Source organism: Dermochelys coriacea, chromosome 11 (genome assembly GCF_009764565.3).
Source record: "Dermochelys coriacea isolate rDerCor1 chromosome 11, rDerCor1.pri.v4, whole genome shotgun sequence".
Taxonomy (NCBI): Eukaryota; Metazoa; Chordata; order Testudines; family Dermochelyidae; genus Dermochelys; species Dermochelys coriacea.
Window position 1 is genome coordinate 58027969 of NC_050078.2, and position 18300 is coordinate 58046268.

Below are 18300 nucleotides of genomic sequence, written 5' to 3' on the forward strand. Positions count from 1 at the left end.
TAAGCCTGATCAGCTCAAGTGTAGTTTGACTGCATGCCAATAAAGAAACCTCAGATGAGTTTGGAGTATTGGAGGCTACTGAACGTATAAGGTCTCAGAAGCCACCCCAACATGTGTGTTCTAATACTGCAGCAAAAAAAATGTATTTAAAAATCTATTTGGAATCTATTAAAATACAGCTTGGAGAACCATTTCAAAGTCTTCTAAAAGACTTTATTTTTCTTTTAAAAACAAATTTAAATTTTAGGCCAAATTTAAAGAAACACAATCAACTTGAATTCTCTAGTAATTTTTTTTAAATAAATGTTCAGATATGACACCTGTCATCAGACTCCTCTAGCAATTGTTTTGGGGTTTTACAATCACTTTTTAAAAATTTCTCTCCCGCCTATGCTGCATGAAAGATCAACATGGGAAGGTGACTATACAGGAGGAACAACAAAGCTGACTGAACAGGAAGTAATTTACTTTGTGTGTATTAAAGGAACAACAACAACAAAAAGATTTTCCTCCTCCATGGTTATCTTAGCTGTTATTTTGAACCCGAGTAGATAAGCTTTCAAACAAATGTGTTATTTAAACAAGTAATAACTATTTACCCATGAAGACTGGATTTCAAAAGAGAAACTAAGGCCCGCGTTCCTTTAGAAATCCAAGACAAAACAAATAAAGCATTAAGCTCAGATCAAAAAGATAACAGACCTCTTCTTTTGTTAAATGCTGTTCACGCATAACATCCATATATGTTCTGGCATTCATTTTAGGATCAGGGGTCTTCCCTCCTGCAGAAGAGAACAGCAACAGGACAGGAATACAATAAGTACAGGATAATCAAAAAAATCTACTTTTTTCATTGTCCTGCTCTAATATTATATTATTCCATAATCACTTAATTTTACTTTTTTGATTGAATTTTTTTAAAAATTACACGCATCTTACGTTTATTCAGTTTGTTGATCAATTTAACCTGTTTGAACACAAACATAACTACTGCAGTTTAAAACAAATATTTTAAAGCAGATAAAAAAATGATAAAATGATAACACAGTTAAGCGTCTTCAGAAGTGATGGGTTCCTGGGTTGCTAATCCGGAATACGTACACTTTCGTGCCTTTGTGTCCATCAGCAGTTCTGACTTCAAGCAGCAGAATAGAAGCCTAGAAAATTATCTCTTTACCATTAGTAACACTTTGGAAAGATATTTATATTCAAAACATTACCTTGTGTAAGCTGTTAAATCCTACTTGTTATCTGACTATAACTACTGTATACCTAGATAATGATTCAAAATGTTTTAGCATAAAGACCAGTTTATACATTTGACAAATTTGGACAAAAAACCCCTCTAGTTCTTTATTTTGAGGTGTCATATTGTAGAAGGGCTTCATTTTTTATATTATAAAAAAAATGAAATTATACTATTTGACCCTCTTTTCTTCTGAAGGTACAATTACAATTGGGAGTTGATTGTAATATACAGTACATTTACCACCATGATGATACTCACAGGCAAAAAGATTTTTGCATACCATGTTTTATTCTGTGTATCTTGAGTTTTTATTTTAACTTTTAAATACTTTACGGAAGCCCAAGTATATAAAAATGAGACTTATCATGGACACACTATTCTAAAATAATGTGCAGATTTGCTATACAAGCAGTATAGCATTACAATTTAGGAAAAATAAAATTCTTAAAACATTTTCTATACTGAAGATCATTGCCCAATTGGCAGTGTCATTCTGACACTAGCTTTGATAGGACTTTCCTTTGGAATACTTTTTCACCATAATTTACACAGGATGTGTTGAACTGCACCCTTAAGAATGCAGACAGGACTGGCATATAGCAGTACTGCTGTAGGAAAGAAATTAAGGACAGTTAGTATGGGCCTGTGAATTCTGACAAAACATGTTTATATCAATTATTACAATTAAGCAAGTAAAATAATTAATATCCCTATTAATTCATGCAGGCTGAAATTCTAATTTGTAACCTGCAACAGATTCTAATTTTAAGCAAACAGGCGCCTTATTTTCACTTGTGAAACTCACTCACCTGAGGAAAGCTTCCATCAGGCCCATTATGCCCCTTGTGCTGACTTGCATACTAAAATTAGCAGAACAGACTTGCACTATTAAAAGTATCAAAGTCTCTTTATATGCTTTTTGTTTCACTCAGCTATACTACCTGCATTAACATAAGATGGTAAGAATTATGTGCTCTATTTTGAGAATTAGCATTTCAAAAGCAATAATCCTGTAAAACTATGATTTGGAATGAAAACTTCCATGTACTCAAAGTAAATTTATTTGGAGCACAAAATACATAAGTTGTTCAAAGTACAGTACACAACCCAAAACAAAATGAAAAGAGAAACCTTTAACCCTTTGTGTTTCTATGGCAATGGCTCATTATTTTCTTGTCCTTCTACCTGGAAAGAAAACTTGTGTTATAAAGATGAAAAATATGACATCTACGATTTCAACCAAATCTATAAAATCTATATAAAAAAGGGGATGTTTAAAACAAAACTAAGTTCATAAGCATGCCAAAAGAAATCAAAGGGCTAAAGACAAATTTAAGACAACAAACTTGATAAGACCTATAAAAAAGTGAAACCAATTACCATCTGCAAAAGGATCAAGGCGCTCAGGAGAAATGATCATCATCCGCCTGTGCTTTTTGTATTCATCTTCTCGATCTGCAATCTTCTGTGGACGATGTTCAGCAAAGGGATCATACTTAAAAAAGTAAAGAATATTTGATTGTTAGCCCACTATATAAAATAGAAGGATGAAAGATATCTGCTGTGTGGCAGAAAGGTAAACCCATGTGGGTTTCCAGTATCGTCACATAGGTTAGGATTTATTTTACAGTCTCAAATTATAAAACATAGGAACAGTAAACTGTGAGGAAATAACCCTTTACAACTGGAAAAAATGATTGCCACCAGTAAATTTCTGTCCAGCAGGCACATCTGACTAAACCACATTACCATGCTTTAAATTAATTGCTCTTTCACTTAACTCTAGTTTTTTCTCCTCCTTATAAAGATTGTTTTTAGTAATCAGCCTTTTAACCAATGTTGTGCCAGAGCTGTCGTTCATAAAACTGCCAGTTTCATAGTCTAAGAACTAATGTATTTTTCCAAATGGCTTTTAAAGTCTTAAAAATATGGAACATAAAAGCTACAGGAGCCACTTTAAGGTAATACATTGTAAAATGTTTTACTAAAAACCAAAAACACTCACACAAAAAACCTAGAACAACTTTCCTCTGTACTCATAAATTTAAGAAAATTCACCTGTTCAGTTGACTGTGGTATGTCATTAAGTAATGCCACTGGAGCATGGTACCCTGGCTTCTTCTGACCAAGCAAACTTGTAGAGGAGTAGTCATCATCATCCTATCAAAACAAAATTTTCAGAAAGATAAATGTATTGTTTATTTTAAAACTGCCTGTTGCAAGATTTACATTTTATAGCTACAAATTTCTATATTGTATCGAAATAGAACCAGCTACATTTACTCTATACTTTATCCCCCTGCTCACAAAAGGTACAGTTTTACTCCAAAAAATGAACTGCTGAGCAGATGATTGTATCTACATTATTAAAATATAGCTTGCCGAGGTGCAGGCATCATGTGTTCTACCACATGATGCCAAGCGTGAAGTAAACTGTCTATACTTGTTAAACAGAAGTACCAGATGATCTCCAACAACCATTGTTGGAAATGTAGGATGCCAGAGACATGCAATATACCTAATAAAAAGAATTTCCACTCTTCACAATCCCTAGTAAAGTAATTCAATCTGAAATTTTGTAAAGAAAATGACTATGTGAATGACAAAATTTCAGGAGGGAATTCTGATGGAAAACATGGGGGTAGGGGCGGGAAGGAATCAGAAACTTATAAAGAAACTGCCAACTCAATAATAGCTATTGAATCACAAACAGAAGTCTAAACAAAATATTAGAAATTCTCATGTGGAAAGTACCTACAATATATATACTGCACATATAGTAATCTAACTATATTCAGTACAGACATTCCCTGCTACAGTTCAATTGCCAGTTTTAGTAATACTTTTAATACTTATTTAATAGTAAGCCATTTGAACAGAAATATATGCATAACAGTTATTAAATTGACTTTATCCCTTTCATTAGGAGGTCTGTGTTTTAAATGCAGCCTTTGATCTCTTCTAATGACAACTAATAGCACTTGACAAAAAAAAAAAAACAAGTAAGCAACTATCAAAATACCTACTATGTAACCAACTTTTGAATTACAAGTGTCAGCTTAATTTTTGTTTTGTTTTGTTTACTTTTCCCCCTACACCATATATTCTTTTAAAGAGTATACCTGGGTTATTCAACTTTATGGTCTACTTCTTTATAGTCAGAGGAGTTAATGGGTATTTTGTGACTATTCACACAACTAGAATTTTGGTTAAGACTTAAAATATTTGCCTAAACTTTGTAAACACTGGGAATTAATATTTTGACAATCTTTTATTTAAGGACATTGAGGAGAGGAGTTAAATACCAGCAAAAAGACAATCCCTTTTCTTTTCTCTCTTTTTACTTTTAGAATCTACGTAAATTAAATTTTTTAATTGTACTTAGTTTGAAATTTTAAGATTTAAATTTTCAATCTGCTAGATTTTTTATTTTACGAATTTAAAAAATACTCAGAGAAGCGAAAGTAAGATCTGAATTATTTTGACTGCTTTCTCTAAATCAAAGAATATGTTTCACTTACATCTTCTAGTTCAGTTGCTGCAATAGAAGTCACATATCCAGCAAACCTGCTGTCACTGCCACCATAAATCTCTTGATCATAGTATCCTGTGGAATCAAGGCCTACTCCCTGAGCTTCATCAAGGGCAGCCTTTTTTCCTTGAATTTCTCGAATCTGTGCTTCAATATCTAGGAAGAAATAATCAATTTTAGTATTCTTATCTAGTTTGTTGTCAAAGTAAAGTTTACAAGCATGATAAGTGGTGAGACATTTGAGAAAAATCTAGCAAATAATATAGAACATTACACAGAAAAGACTGATTTTTTTTATCTCTACTCCAAAGCGATCCCCTTATAATAGCATCTCTCATGCACACAGTTATATTAGAACAATATCTAAATGTACTGCAAAATATTTTTGCTGAAATTGAAATAGTTCTACTTCATATACTGTGACGTAAAGGATATAGCTCATATTTATTTATAACTAAGGCTACTAGTTAGTCACAGAGGAGCTATAGGGTACTCCTGTCCCAGAAATGGCCCCAGAACTCCAAGCTGCTGCGGGTGGTGGGGTACCCCACAGCTCCTGGGCTGCCGCAGGGTACCCCCCAAGCTCCCAGGGCAGTGGGGGAACCCTGCAGCTCCTGGCTGCAGGGGGGATGGGGCCCCCCAGAGCTGCAGGCGGCTTCTAGCCCTTGTGCAGCTGCCTGCTACAGGCAGCTCCTAGCCCCTGCACATCTGCCTGTTGCAGGTGGTGTGGAAACACATAGATCCCCATTTTGTCATGGATATTTTTAGTAACAGACATGGACAGGTCACGGCTTCCATTAATTTTTTCTTTTTTTGTCCATGACTTTTACTAAAAAATATCTGTGACAAAATCTTATTTTTTTAAAACAACTAGTGTTAACATTATTTTTTTTGTTCTGCTAAATATTTTGGGGAAAATTATTTTCCATATTTATTTTGCAAGCTCATTTAAATTTGAACAGCAGAAACTAATCCTATTCCTCAATCCATGTAATATATTCATACAAAAATTTCTTGAATTGCTTAATGTAGTTAGAACCCTTCTAATAAATGATTCAACTCAGATAATTCAAACTGGATTCCACATGTAAAGTTAACTATAGTCCCACTATAATTATTCATGAGGTAAGATCCTTCTGTCTAAAGGTAAACTCTTCTAAATGCTCTAAAATCTGCATACCTTGCAATTTGTTGTATCACAGATGGGATACGCTATATCTCAGGAACCCCCCCAAATTTGGTTCAGTTACCCTAAACCCATGCCCAAGTCTGTTCTTAAGGTTGACATATTCTATCAACTTTTTTGAGCAGACCTAAGGATTAAACCAAAGTTCGGATCATGCCTAAAATGGCCTCAACTGTTCGACATTTATCTTAGCTAGTGAAAGACACTCACTACCCGTTTCCTATCATTTATTAGTCTTTATTCAGCTATAAATATGTCTGTCTGCATGGGTATGGAATAAGAGTATTTTTGGAAACTTAGTTCATCTTTATTAGTTCACAACATATGCTGCTAGGGCTGCCATCATTCACAGACAATAGTAATAGGTGCATTTACAATGTTATATTACTACACATACACACAGCACTCATTACATGGTTCATACCAGGGTGCAAAAGAGCAATGCCAGGCAGAGTGCACTACAGCAGCACACATTACTGGAGCTCATTAATGAAATGGTCTTTCAAAAGGGCAGGTCTACACTACCATGGGGATCAACACTTTGAGATCGATTTACTGGTGGTTGATTTAGTGAGTCTAGTAAAGGCCCATCAAATCGACTGCAGATCGCTCTCCAGTCAAGCCCTGTACTGTACCCCTGACTAGAAGAGAAAGGTAAGTCAAGGGGAGAAAAATCTCCCATTGACCCCCTGCGGTAACTCAACCAAAGACAGGTAGCTGCAGTTGTGTGCTGCGGTAGTGTAGACATAGCCAAAGCCTCTGTGCGCCGAATAGCTCTAGCTTGAGCTCTTCTGACTGCTCTGGTATCTAGCTGCTCAAAATCAGGAGACAGCCATTCTACCTTCATGTCTCCTCTCCCCTCCCCCCCAGCAGAAACGTTCCCCCCTTTGCTTCATAGATATTATGAAGGACACAGCAGGCAGCTATAACTATTGGGATTTTACTCACAAGACTGAAACTCAGTGAAAACAAATAGCACCAGCAACCTTTCAAACAGCCAAAGGTACATTCATCTGTCATTCTGCATCTGCTGAGCCTGTAATTGAAGCACTCCTACTGTTGAAGGCTGAGTCATGGGAGTAAGGGGTAAGTTGGGTCTCCCAAAATCACTATTGGCATTTCAACATCCCCAATGATAATCTTCCAGTCTGGAAAGAAAGTCTCTGCTTGCAGCTTTCTGACCAGAACCTGTGTTCTTAAAGGTGCGTACGTCATGCACTCTCTCTGATCAGCCCACACTGATGCTGGTGAAGTGTCCCCAGTGATCCACTAATGCTTGCATTACCACAGAAAAGTAGTCCTTTCTGTTGATGAACTCTGTGGCAATGTGGTTTGGGGACAAAATAGATGGCATGCACTTCCCTATCACTCCACCGCATTTTGGGAACCCTACTGCTGCAAAACCACAATGTTCTGCATATTGCCCAGAGTCACAGTCCTTTGATTGTTTGGTAGCAATCAGGCATTGCAAGTTCCCACAGAGCAATCACCACTTGCTCCTCCTCTGTCAGTGGAGATCTCATTTTGGTGTCACTGTGCTGGACTTTCACTGTCCTTATCCAAAACCTGCATGACAGTGCAAACCCAACAGTCGGTGCTCATTTACTGGGTCCACAACCTGCGCTCCACCATCTGCAGCTGTTCCATGAATACCACCAATAACTTTGAATTGTTTCTTTCTACGTCCCACAGAAATCTAGCCTCCAAGGAATTGTCATGTTCCCCGCACCTCCTCTGGTTGCTTTGCAAATACTGCAAGATCAGGTGCCCCATGCTTGCAACGCTCATCACAACAGTAGACCTGTGCAGGATCCATATTTCTGACACACATGGCAGACAGTGAGAAGGGACGTGCAGGTTTGCGGAAATTTTAAAAAGAGGCACAAAACATTATGGGATGAAGAACACTGCATTATGAGATGCTGAAATCATGTTCCCAGTCACCCCGTGTGACTTGTTGGGTCCCATCAGGCATTGCAAAACCCTCCCAGAACACCCTGCACTAGATGGTGGCATGCTGCACAGTGGGATTGCTACCTATGGACACTGCTCTCTGCATCGATGCAAGTGGTGCTAGTGAGGACATGCACCGCTGACACAGTAGGGTGACAAGATGGCAAGTGTGAAAAACTGGGACACTTTTTTCTGGGGCAGGAGAGCGAGGGATATAAGTGCGTAAAAAAGACAAAGCCCCTAATATAGGGCCATCTGGTTACCCTAGACACAAGGAGCATAGTGTGGACATGCAAAAGCAATTTAATTACTGCAGCAGCTGTATGCTGTTGTAATATAGATTGACATAATTTGTAGTGTAGACAAGGCCTCAAATGTTCACACCTCTCAGAGCTACTGTTTCAGGCTGCATTCATCTCCATGGGGTGCTCTCCTGAGTACTAAAACACTGAGATCAATGGACTACTTCACACTTCTCAAAGCCTCCTATTCTTTTCTTGATTATTTTGTGCTGGAAAACTGGATACAGCAAAGCAATCGATGATGATTAATTTAATAACCTATTATAGTGGAGCACCACCTCTCCAGCTGTTAAGATTGAGAAGACTTTTCTGTTTAAAGGGTGATTATTCTAAGTGTTCTAAAATACACATGCTTATTCATGAAATTTGGCTTAGTTATCCAAATTTGGGGTCATTTGAACAAGAGGTTCCTGAGATACAATCCATCTGAAAAACACAGCTTGTATTAAGGTTCACAGATTCTACCAATGTTATTTGTGCACACCTGGCCCGTGAATGGCTTAATGGGACAGGAAAGGGAGGATAAGCTAGAAATGGCAGGGGTGGGATCTACGTTGCCGGGAAGGAGGGAAACACACCAGTCTTCTTTCACACAGTTGAAGTAACTAGCATGTAATAAAACCATCAAGTTTTTTTTTAAGACATAAACCATGTCAGATTTCTCTCACTGGCCCCATTGCCGTGCATTCCAACCATGATCCCACTCCACTATAACAAAATATATGGGGGGTGGGGCACTTAGGAATCACATAGCAACCAGGTGGCCTATGGGGTGAACAATGGACTGGAACTCAGAAAGTCTGGGTTCTATTCCCATTTCTGCCACTAGCATGCTGGCTCACCTTGGCCAACTCACCTCACTGCTCTGGGCCTCACTTTCCCCATCTGTGCAATGGAGAACATGATATTTTTCTCCTTGGTAAATTTCTTTGAGATCAACTCATGGAAAGTGCTACATAAGAGCTAGGTATTATTACCTGGCAGCAGTACCATTTCAACTTCACATTTACATTACAACTGCCTAAACGACCACTAACTCCTACCAACAACATTTTTCTGGTTTTTAAAAAAACCCACCCTCAGAAATTCACTCACAAAGGACTTTGCTAACACAGAGCTAAGGTTGCCCAGTGGTATCTCACGCCATTCCAGCAATTCAAGTTCAGCAATCTCAAACTTCTGGAAAGCAGGAAATACAGAGATATGGTACATGTCCATGCAATTTTAACTCTGCCCTCTGACTGATGGCCCAACACAGTAATCACATATATACTGACACTCTACCTTTCCAGTGTAATGAACAGGCACTACCAACACTTGCCCTACACTCAAACACTTAGCCTATCGCACAGAACACACATTTCTTAAATTTTACAACCCCTTCACCTTTTATGCATCTAGAAAGATAAATTGACATCTAAAACTATACTTTCACTTGCCCTTCATCAAACCCACTGACCATGCTCAAATCTCTCACCTAACTGCTGACAATCCCCAGGGCAAGAAGTTCTTGGGTCCTGATTCTGAAAACCTATCAAGGAGTATAAAAGTTGATAATTTTGTTTAAAAAATTAAAAAATTATTCAATGAAATCTTCTGATTGTTATTTAAATTATAGTAAGTTTTCTTTTTTTAAATAAACCTGTTTAAAAATAAAATCTGAAATTAAATACAAAATATGTTAAGGCCTAACATTATTATTGAATTGTGAACGTGAAACATGTTTTGACAAGAGAAGTTTTAGTATCCAAAACATTTAAGGTTGTTTTGTTATTTGTTTGTTGTTTATTAAAAATAGATTTTATATGCTGTTTTGCATATTTAATTCCAGTTACCATCCTAATGCAGGTTGACACAAACCATGAGAAAAAAGTTAATATATAATTCACCATTTAACATACTAAAAATATAAAATTAAAAAGAATCTGAAGATATAGAGCTATATATTTACTTAAATAAATATCTATATAGTCATAATGTACCCTCCTAGTAGCAAACCGATGTACTGTACCAAATCTAGTGCAAAGGTTCTATTTAGTAGTAAATCAACCCATTTTAATGGTTAGATCAACCAATGAGAAGGCACCTTTCTTTAGAAAGCAAGTTAAAAAATTGAAAAGTAGACTAAAATCAATTATGTAAGTTGACGCTTTGCACTTGGTGATTTAAATCATTGTCTTGATTTGTGAAATTAAGCATACTGGATCTCTCAAGGCACACATGCTCATCTTTCCTTTGATCACAAATGAGGGTCAAGGACTCAAGCATGGCCCCCCAAACAAAAATCACACAGCTCTGCCAAGCTGCTTCAAGTAATCCATCTAACACAGTAAATACAGCTTGAGTGCATGAAGATAACTTCCAGTGGCTACTGTAGATCCAGGACAGCAGAGTTAAGGGCGCGGCAGTGTTTACCCTAACAATATTTCTTGGCTGTCAGAAATCTAGATTTTGCTGAACTCAGTTTTTGGGAAGGACACTAGAAACCTCTAGGACCCTTAACTATGCATTAACAGAGTTCTCGGTCAGTGAATTGTGGCTGGGGTGGAATAAAATGCATCTCAGAGACATTTTTTCTGTTCGTAATTCTGTTTGAGGACAAAAAGGGAGACAGCCACAAATAAAACCACCTTAGCTGTGACTGAAATCTATCAATATTTCATTGTTTGCCAAGCTTTAAAAAAAAAAAAATGTAAAAGACATTTGGTTTTTAGGGAGCTTTGCCACTGTCTTCAATGTAAGCAGGATCAGGCCCTAAATCAATTAGAGTGATAATAAAACTATAACAGTGCCAGACATTCAATATCTCCAGAAGACTCAAATGTGCAACTCCATTATATTCCCAAACAAACCAGAAAACAAAAAAATAAGGAACTATTTGCCCCTAGAACCATTAGAGGCTATAATTGTAAATGGGATTATAGTGTGCTCCTGCCACTTTAAATGCCACACCAAGAATTAAACTTGCAATTATAATTTAATATTACAATTACTCAAAATATGTCAAAGTGATAGCAAAGATATGGATTCATCAGCGAAGAGGACAGAAATTCCCACAAAACTTCTTGCTGTATTTGCACTCCTATGGTACTTCATTTCAACAGAGAGATATTTTAAGACATTATCCTATCAAAACTGGAGGAGGCAATTTCAGCAGGCCAAACAATTACGCAACCCAATACTTGACCAGAAGACTGGATTTATACCCCACACTTGCAGAAATCCCATAAACATTTGTAATGACCACAAGTGGTCTAATGCTCAATTTTTAAGCAGCACTGTCATATAGTATATCATCTTAGGATAATTAAAACTGAAAGGATTTTTTTAAAACCTTTCACTATTTGTGTTCTTTATTACTCTTCATTTCATTTCTACTTTCCAGGATGAATGGATTTGTCAGTTTTATTTTCCAGTTATCTTGCATTAGACACCATGCTGGCTCACAATTCATGTAAAATTTTTAAAACTAAATTAAAACTGTTTAGTTTTTAAAATTTTACATGGTTTGTGACCCAGCCTGCTGTCTAAAACTTTATTTTCATTAAAAGCTATTTAAAATAAGTTTTTCAAAACTTATTTCAAAATCTTGAAATCTTGGGCCACATAGAAACAGAGTCAAACCAAGCTAACTTTGAAGTGTCTCTGAAAATGGCCTTTTAGAATTTCAGGTTTATAGTGGGTCACTGATTCCACATAAAAATGGCTTAATTTAGAAAAAAACATTTTTTTAATTGTATCTGTCAGCTCTACAAACTCAAAATCAGATCTGAAATCAAAATGGGGTTCCTTTCCTCTCACACACTGTCACTAATAATTAAAAAACACCGCAGGTCAAATTATGGTAGGTATTATGAGGGAATGTTTTGTACATATGCAACTGAGGAAATAATTTGATCTGACAAATCCTTATAACTGGTTATCATGTGTGAGAATTAAAGAACCCAGTCTGAGGGCTCAGGTGCAGTTTTCAGGGCTGCTTGGATAGAAAAATGGATTTTAATTGTAAACTGAGCAAATCTGATATGGAATCATTAAGATACAATGACTATGGAACCTCACCATGCCACTTTTATGATATTTTTCACAGCAGACTAGTACTTTATCTCTTTTCAAAAGGACAGTAACTAAAACACCACAGTGCCTCTTAGTGTAAGGTCAGCATTGATTTAAGCCCCAATTCTGCATTCCTTGTGTACCCACACAACTGGTTGTTTTCAACAGGAACATGCTGCAAAAATTTCTTATCATTACCAGTGGTTCAGTTACCCCAAGATAGCATTCAAATAGCTAAGACATCAAATATCTGTCACGTCTTAAGGACTATGTTGTGTAGATCAGTTTGTGTGACAGTGCTTAAAACAACCCTCTGAAGCCTTATCAGTCCTACTACCAATAGAACTGAACATGTTGTAGCAAGAGTGAAAGTTTTGTGGCAGTCCAGTCCAGTGAAGACACCCCTTTAAAAGGAAAAAATCAGTCAACACCACAGAGGCAAGCTACAGCAAGTGTTTTTTGTAGAGATCACTCATCCAACTCCTTATCAGACACAACCCTGCTTAGGGTAGAAAATCAAAGACAGGTAGCATGATTGCAAATTTAAAAAGTACTATGTTAGGCACCAAAGACTTCAGTTTAAGATCAGTTAAAAGGCTTTTTTAATGGCAGTTAATGAGCTTGGTGACTTTCCTGTTTATCCTGAAAAATTCTGACAAAATTAAATCATCATCATCTCAGGCCTGATTCAGCTAAACATTTGCTTAAGTGCCTTACTGATCTGGACCTTAATATAAATATATAGAATTGTTAATTTAAGTCTGAAGAGGAACTATCCTTTTCTCAAAAGAAAACTGCATTCCAATTCTTTCTTTGCTTTTAATATTGAAAAAGAAAATGATAATATCTGACAGCAAGAAAGTATTAATTCTTCCTTTTCTGCATTTCACCCTATTTTGTAACTTTTATAAACCATGGTATTTAAATAAAGCATAGCATCATGAGTATGATTTAGCTAGAAAAACAGGTATTGAGCATTGAGTCTTTACAAACACAACTGAGATCTTCAAGTTAAAAATACTTTAGAAAAAGCATTTTTTCCCCCCACATACACCAGAATGTGATAACCTAATTCACACTGGTAATACCTTACACCACAAACAGCTCCATTTACTTCAATTGACTGCTTGTGGCGCAAGGTACTATTCAATGTGAGAAAAGGTATAAGAATCTGGCCTTGTATTAATGTATTATATTAAAGAAATATTTTTAATTTAATTTACTTTTCCCAATTCACTCTGTTTACTTTTTGTCTACTTCAGTTAGGCTTCGTCTACACTACTACTTGTCTGTAAAACTTTTCTTGGTCAAGGTTGAAAAAAGAGAACAAAAAAACAAACAAACGCTGCCAACACAGCTAATGCCGCTCATTTGGGGGTAGTTTAATTACTTAGTGGTACAGCTGCTATAAGGTCCATAGTGTAGACAAAGCCTTAGTCTGGACATTGAGCATAATTATTCAGTTTCACTTTTGTTTCTAGCGAATCACTTTTAGGTGCTCAAATAAGCAAAATTATACCCGACAGCTTCCCTTTAAATTATCCAGTTGACAATAAGAATTTGAAGCTGTTAATCTCTCTGTTCTGATCCCTGGAAAATTGCTTTAGGACATATTTTTTCTCAGACATCCTTCTTGGAAGATTTAGCTATATCTTACAACACTCTGCAGTAGTAACACTGAATATGCTACCAAAGAAGTATTTCCAAAACACAAATATGGTTGTTATTCTTGTTGACAATATACTATGAGAACTAGTATGAAACAAAAATTCATTTCATTTGTGATCCAAGGCTAACACCTTGGCAGTTAAACTAACCAATACCGCAAAGATGCTCATGCTTAGTCCATAGTCCCTTTAAAGCCAATGGATTATGAAGATGGTTAAATTAAGCATATGCATGTTTGTAAGACTGGAATTTATATTTGTATTGTTACCATTTTTGGTAAATTATGGTTATGAAGTCTGGTAGCACAGACAAGACACTGAAGAAACTCAGTATCCCTGGCAACCCACAGAATACTCAGATTCTCTGCACAACGATAGGCCTTATCTATACTTAAAATTTAGGTTGACACACCTATTGTACTCAGGTTTCAGAGTAGCAGCCATGTTAGTTTGTATTCACAAAAAGAAAAGGAGTACTTGTGGCACCTTAGAGACTAACAAATTTATTTGAGCATAAGCTTTCGTGAGCTACAGCTCACTTCATCGGGTGCATTCAGTGGAAGATACAGTGGTGAGATTTATATACATAGAGAACATGAAACAATGGGTGTTATCATACACACTGTAACCAGAGTGATCACTTAAGGTGAGCTATTACCAGCGGGGGGAGGGGGAGGGGAAGAGGGATCTTTTGTAGTGATAATCAAGGTGGGCCATTTCCAGCAGTTGACCAGAACATCTGAGGAACAGTGGGTGGGGGGGAATAAACATGGGGAAATAGTTTTACTTCGTGTAATGACCCATCCACTCCCAGTCTTTATTCAAGCCTAATTTAATGGAGTCCAGTTTGCAAATTAATTCCAATTCAGCAGTCTCTCCTTGGAGTCTGTTTTTGAAGGTTTTTTTTGTTGAAGAATAGCCACCCTCAGGTCTGTGATCGAGTGACTGGAGAGACTGAAGTGTTCTCCAACTGGTTTTTGAATTTATAATTCTTGATGTCTGATTTGTGTCCATTTATTCTTTTACGTAGAGACTGTCCAGTTTGACCAATGTACATAGCAGAGGGGCACTGCTGGCACATGATGGCATATATTACATTAGTAGAGGTGCAGGTGAATGAGCCTCTGATAGTGTGGCTGATTTGATTAGGCCCTACAATGGTGTCCCTGAATAGATATGTGGACACAGTTGGCAACGGGCTTTGCTGCAAGGATAGGTTCCTGGGTTAGTGGTTCTGTTGTGTGGTGTGTGGTTGCTGGTGAGTATTTGCTTCAGGTTATACCTACATGCCTCCAGCTTTCATCCAGACCATACCACATGATCCATTGTCTACAGCCAAGCTCTACGGTACAACCGCATTTGCTCCAACCCCTCAGACAGAGACAAACACCTACAAGTTCTCTATCAAGCATTCTTACAACTACAATACCCACCTGCTGAAGTGAAGAAACAGATTGACAGAGAGAGAAGAGTACCCAGAAGTCACCTACTACAGGACAGGCCCAACAAAGAAAATAACAGAACGCCACTAGCCATCACCTTCAGCCCCCAACTAAAACTCTCCAACGCATCATCAAGGATCTACAACCTATCCTGAAGGACGACCCATCACTCTCACAGATCTTGGGAAACAGGCCAGTCCTTGCTTACAGACAGCCCCCCAACCTGAAGCAAATACTCACCAGCAACCACCCACCACACAACAACAGAACCACTAACCCAGGAATCTATCCTTGCAACAAAGCCCGTTGCCAACTCTGTCCACGTATCTATTCAGGGGACACCATCATAGGGCCTAATCACATCAGCCACACTATCAGAGGCTCGTTCACCTGCGCATCTACCAATGTGATATATGCCATCATGTGCCAGCAATGCCCCTCTGCCATGTACGTTGGTCAAACTGGACAGTCTCTACGTAAAAGAATAAATGGACACAAATCAGACGTCAAGAATTATAACATTCAAAAACCAGTTGGAGAACACTTCAAATCTCTCTGGTCATTGGATTTACAGACCTAAAAGTGGCAATTCTTCAACAAAAAAACTTCAAAAACAGACTCCAACGGAGACTGCTGAATTGGAATTAATTTGTTAACTGGACACCATTAACTTAGGCTTGAATACAGACTGGGAGTGGATGGGTCATTACATGAAGTAAAACTATTTCCCCATGTTTATTCCCCCTCCCACTGTTCCTCAGACTTCCTTGTCAACTGCTGGAAATAGCCCACCCTGATTATCAATACAAAAGGTTCCCTCCCCCCACCCCGCCTCCTGCTGGAAATAGCTCACCTTAAGTGATCACTCTGGTTACAGTGTGTACGGTAACACCCATTGTTTCATGTTCTCTATGTATATAAATCTCCCCACTGTATTTTCTACTGAATGCATCCGATGAAGTGAGCTGTAGCTCACGAAAGCTTATGCTCAAATAAATTTGTTAGTCTCTAAGGTGCCACAAGTCCTCCTTTTCTTTCTATGATACTCAGGGGTTTGAACAATCCACAACTCTGAGTGCTGTACCTATGATGACCAAACCCACAGCAGACAGGTGGCATTCCTACAGTGACAGAAAACCACCTTCTGCCACTGTACACTGCATCTACACTATGGACCTATGCTGGCATGGCTACAGCACTGTAACCATGCTGCTACAGTCCCCGTAGTGTAGACATGGCCACACAGCCATAGAGTTGAAGGCCAAAAGGGACCACCAGATTATTCAGTCTGACATCCTGTACATTCATAGGCCACCAACATCACCCCAGCTTCCATACACTACACCCAATAACTGAAATTAGACCAAGGTATTACAGCCCACAGGCAGAAAATAGGAGGGACTGAGGTGCATCAATGTCCAAGGCCCCTGAAATGACCAGGAACTAATTAAATTAGATATACCCAGGTAATCCCAACAAATGACCTTCACCCTCTGCTGCAGAGGAAGGTGGAAAAATTGCAAGTTCACTTCACCTGAATAAATATGTTATGTATACTACAGTGCAGAAACTCACTGCAAACTTTAGAAAAAGAAAGCCTCTGTGACAAAATAACGTAAGCTTTCCTGTGTCCCTCAAACTGGAACAAGATCTGCAGCTCTTGTGAACTATTAAGCGCTCCCAAGAGCTAGCATTCATGCACAGGCATTCCTCTGAAGTAGAAAACTTTGTAACTAATTCATCATTTACACATAATTCAGTAGTAACATTGCACCCTGTCTACATTACATGGATCCACCATCACAACCACCCGTGGAGCTGCACTAATAAATTATGGTTATGAAGTATGGTAGCACACACAAAGCCTGGCAGATCAACACCTTTAATTTTGAGAGTCGTGTATGACACATTCAAATAGAAATTGTTTATATGTGTGGTAGACTACTGAGTGCTCTTGTTCTATTAGTTGTCTCTCAGTTTGCATTAAAGCTATTTCAGGAGCAGGAAGTATTGCACACGTCCTGCAAGGCAGTTTTTGCGTATGCTCAGCTGGGGAATGAATCTGGCTACAAATAACCAAAATAAGTCTTTTACAAAAGCAGTTACAATAACAACAAATTAAGGGCCCAATCCTGCAACTGACTGTGCTTGAAGAGATCCTTTTACACCCCCTCAGAGCCTCAATGAAGTCAACAGTGCTCCTCCCATATAGAACTGGGCTCTCAGCAGGACATGACAGATTACTATACAACCTCACATGGGCAGAGCGACTAACAGTATTTCAGGAAGAACGTTACACCTTGGCACTATATAAGTAAGAAGTGTCTCTAGGCTACCTAGCAATCCAGTATCAACCACTTTATTACAAAATAAATCCTATTGATATGGAGGAAGTCGAGCGAGAAAGAGATTACGCGAGAAGATTAACTAGTGTTACCAATTCGCAGTCTCTGGTGTGGAAGGGCAGTAAACTGTAACGGGCAATATTTAATAAGTGTTTGCAGACTTTCGAGGCAGCCATCTATAACGCGGGAATACCACCACCACCACGCTTTGATACAACACTTGTTAGCAGCAGGAGACAATAACCCATGTTTGTTTTCCTAAATGAAAGGCAACGAGAGTGGGACCACGCCGAGAGGCTGGAGAGCGAGGCGGGGTTTCCGTCATTGAATCACATCCAGGCCGGATCGGCACATGGCTCCCCGCCGCACAGAGCCGGGGAGGCGACTGCGCAGGACAGAGCGGGGCTCCGACCCAACGCGCACCGGGGGCTCGCGGGCCAGACGTCACCTTCAAAAAATGAAGCGCAGCCGCTCCCGCCAAGCTCCGCGTCGCCTTCGTGCCCCTCTGCGCCCGCCCCCGCGTTACGGCGTCCACTCCCCCGCGCTCTCCTCGCTCGGGGCCCGCCGC

At 38.4% G+C, this 18300-nt stretch overlaps 1 protein-coding gene across 7 annotated transcripts in view; it reads right to left on the reverse strand.

The window, feature by feature from the left end:
- Nucleotides 1–18300, reverse strand: part of LOC119840926 (splicing factor 3B subunit 1) — a 40362-nt gene that overhangs the window by 21524 nt on the left and 538 nt on the right. For 3 of the 7 annotated variants that reach the window (XM_038367709.2, XM_043505524.1, XM_043505525.1), the window contains exons 2-5: nt 4771–4937; nt 3308–3409; nt 2630–2744; nt 703–782 (exon numbers count right to left, since the gene is read on the reverse strand). In XM_038367709.2, the coding sequence (XP_038223637.1) occupies nt 703–782; nt 2630–2744; nt 3308–3409; nt 4771–4937 (464 nt within the window). Of the gene's footprint in view, nt 1–702; nt 2562–2629; nt 2745–3307; nt 3410–4770; nt 4938–18300 lie in introns of those variants that run through there. The other 4 variants (XM_043505526.1, XM_043505527.1, XM_043505522.1 and 1 more) reach the window with 4 other exon arrangements.